Source organism: Plectropomus leopardus, unplaced genomic scaffold (assembly GCF_008729295.1).
Source record: "Plectropomus leopardus isolate mb unplaced genomic scaffold, YSFRI_Pleo_2.0 unplaced_scaffold9079, whole genome shotgun sequence".
In the NCBI taxonomy this organism is placed as follows: Eukaryota; Metazoa; Chordata; class Actinopteri; order Perciformes; family Serranidae; genus Plectropomus; species Plectropomus leopardus.
This window is the reverse complement of record NW_024700105.1, coordinates 1-3,407: the sequence shown is the minus strand read 5'-3', so window position 1 is coordinate 3,407 and position 3,407 is coordinate 1. Positions and strand designations below refer to the sequence as shown.

The 3,407-nt window shown below is 41.4% G+C and overlaps 1 protein-coding gene across 1 annotated transcript; it reads right to left on the bottom strand.

Annotated features, from left to right (window-relative positions):
* Positions 1-12: 12 nt before the first annotated feature.
* On the bottom strand, positions 13-2,975 carry LOC121940595 (serine/arginine-rich splicing factor 11-like; the record flags this gene model as incomplete). Its single annotated transcript, XM_042483323.1, has 4 exons — positions 2,736-2,975; positions 2,454-2,587; positions 297-412; positions 13-209 (listed from the first exon to the last, which is right to left on the bottom strand). Coding segments are annotated over exons 1-4 (575 nt in total), but the record flags the coding sequence as incomplete, so codon positions are not given.
* Positions 2,976-3,407: the final 432 nt, after the last annotated feature.

Genomic DNA, 3,407 nt, shown 5'->3' with positions numbered 1-3,407 from the left:
TGTTTTTTGTGCTTGTGATGTGATTTTTTTTCAGTGTGAGCACAGATTTGACAATTCATTACCTGTGAGTTTAAGTTGCCAACATAGACGGTCCTCCTGATCTCATCAACTTTTGAAGGGTCTACATTTCCCATGAGGGGGGGCTGGGAAAGCACTGATGCTGTGGGGTCCAGAGCAGCTGACAGCCGATTTACTATGGGGAGGTTCAGCTGCAAGTGTAAAACACACGCACACACAGGTTTTAATTACATAACAGACACAGACGACAACAAGATGGACACAAGCTGTAGACTCACATTTTGAAGCGGAGCCGGAGTAGGAATTGGCAGCAGTCCTCCACCAGGAATCAGACTGGGCGCTGGGGCAGCAGGTGCCAAAAGTGACAAGGCCTTGGCCTCTTCTGGGATTTTCCCTGCAGGACAGAAGCAGATATTAGTGAAGGCAATAGAGGTACTCTTCTCTCTGTCTCCTCTATGTCTGCACAATTAGCCCACTGTATTCTAGAGAGAAAGAGAGCATACACTTCCCCATACAGCCTACAAGAGTTCTACTGTCTACAACTGGAGACCGAGCATCCTTACTTTGTTAAAATAATCTTCTCAAAATTATTATTTTCAATAATCTTAATTTTTCTTTTTTTCAAAAACAAAAGAAACACTGATTTTGTCCTTGGTCTCTTTTTCATAGATCAAAAAAGAAAAAAAAAACACAATGCAGTGAATGAGTCAACACTTTGATGCATGGGTCACCTGTACTGGAAACATATTGGTCATGAACCATACGATATCAAGCATGGGCGCTTTTCCTTGGGGGCGATCGTTTCGCAGTGTTGGAAAGGTGTGCAACACAAGACAACCCCAATGGCTGCATCACTAATAGCACACAGGACATCAGATACAGAAAAGAACAACAATTTTATAAGAACTGTAAGAAATGTTAGCCAAGACTAAAACAACAACCAATTAGGGATTTTGCTCATTCCACTCTGGATTACATCTGGAGAAAAGGGCTGCGTTAAGACCAATAAGAAACTACAAATCTATTCATTATAGCTGGAGGCACTGAGCATGAGTTACCATTTGAAAAGGTCTTGTAGTGCTAGGAAATATATAAAACAAATAACGACGCACAGCATTAATGTCACGAATTTCAAAGTTAAAAGGGAAAAAATGATGTTCAGTGGAGAGTGACTAGGTTAATAAATACCAAACATTCATACCAGAGCTGTGATGTAGTAAAATAAGGGGAAACCTTTATACTACAGATTTCAGCACAGGTGAAAAGGTGCAAACAGAATTTAAAAAGACTCTGCTGGGTCTCACTTTTATCATGTCTAGCCCTCTCACTATGTCAACAGGTGACAAGAGAGTAAAGTGTTAGTGATCCTCCTAGCATCCCATGTGTGATACACATCCCACCGGTATGCCGTAGCAACCTGGACAGAATTCAATCACACACAAGCTGCAGCTGTAGCAGAAGAGAGAGAGGGGGGTGGGGGTTGGACAATAATCAAAACAACAAACCAAAATAACAAATATAAACACAAAGCTAGAGATAAGCAATACTGTAGTTTTCTAGATAGAGACAGTAGAGAGTGGACAACATGGGAAAGTATTAAAGGAAACAAACCGAAAAAGAAAAAAATAAATAAATAAATAAAAAGAGACAAGGTGTCCATCTTGGAAGGTTCAGCGGGCTATTCTCCTGGTCACATTCCCCCTTGAAGGCTGCGTTGGCCCGATCGGGGATAGTGGCTTGGAAAACAATGCCTGACTCAGGCTAGTGTAGTGTAACAGCTGGGCCAGTCTAGTCATCTGATATGCACACATAATCACACAGAAAAAACATACAAAACCAAATTAATAAACTCAGTAGCCATCCAGCACTAAGTCACGTGGACAAAAAGCATCAAGTTAGACGTGATATCATTTTTTTTGACTGTACACAAGGGAACAACAGTGGCACCAAATAGGAGGGAAATTTAACGAAAAGGCGCACCAAAAGATGAGGGAGAGAGAAAAGTTAACTTTGATGCCAAGGACTTATTTTGTCATTTCCATGAAACAACTAACATTAATGGCAGTTTCTTTTTTTAATTAATTGTTCCAGAGAAACCTGTGTTTATAGTGATGTCTTGCAGCTTCAGAAATATTCAGCATAGCTGTAATGTTATCTGTAGAAACCACCTTGTGACAAACAGAAACCCTGGCTATGAGAATGAGCTAGCTAAGGTTTTATTAAGCCCGTCACCTGTGTCAAATATGTGGCTAAAGTCAAAACTACCCAGTGGCACAACTTGCCAATTTTCCATACGAATAAATTGAAAACGACAACCCAGGATACAACCAAAACACCAAACGGTTGGTTTCAAGGGGAGAAGGCCATTGCAAGTCCACTGAGACAACTCAGACATTTCATTTTAAATCCTTTTGAACGAAACGGACTGCACTCACCTTCCGCACATGGCACCACTATCAAAGCTCTGTCAATAAAAACAGTATTGGTGAGATGTTGCGCCACACCAACACTGGAGGGGTCTCGGTACTTTATATAGCACACTTTGGACGAGAAAGACAGAGGGGCATTGCTGTGAAAGAGAAAATAAACAGGGAAATAATGCGGGTTAGTAATTTATTACAGCTGCTAGTTATTAATTTTAATGTTTACTGGACCGCAGCAAGGCCGCAGATCCGCGGTGTTGCCTGGTAAGCCATGCCGTGGCAGGTTGCTCTTACTCGGGCGGGTAGAGTCGCAGCTCCTCGATGTCTCCCAGGAAGCCGAACAGAGTGCGCATCTGCTCGCTGCTCACAGCCGAGGACAAGTTGGTGACCTGGACGACAGCAGTCCCTGGTATCCCACTCATTGTGCAAATTGATAAAACCGTTCTATTTTTAAAGAGTGTTATTTAAATAATATTTATTTTAGAGTCAGCCCGCTTGAAGCTAAGCTACACAGAGTACATCCAGATGGGCGGAGCGAGCGTTCATACTGGCTTCCTCTGTTGTTTTTTACAGGGGTTGACAATAAAGCTTGAGGCGCACTACTGCCCCCCTCAGTATACAGTACATTATTACATTATTATTAGACCCCGAGTTGCCACAAGTTGGTCTCCCATGTCTGGGACCTCATTAAAAAAAAAGACATAAAACGTGTTACAAAGTACAAGGTAACTTTATTGTAATTTTCTTTTAACGTAGTTTAAGAAGAAATGAAATTTAAAGGTGATCCTAAATCCTGCTACATCTTTAGGAGTCAAAGGAAGAGTTGAGTAGTCTCAGCCTGGGGAAATAAGCTGCTTTGTATTCATCCAGTTAAATGTTTTTAAATCTGAAAGTAAATACTAATATCCAGATTCTATAGGATTTCGATGCTTTTAGCCTTTCTGGTTGTACAACTGGCCCGAGAAA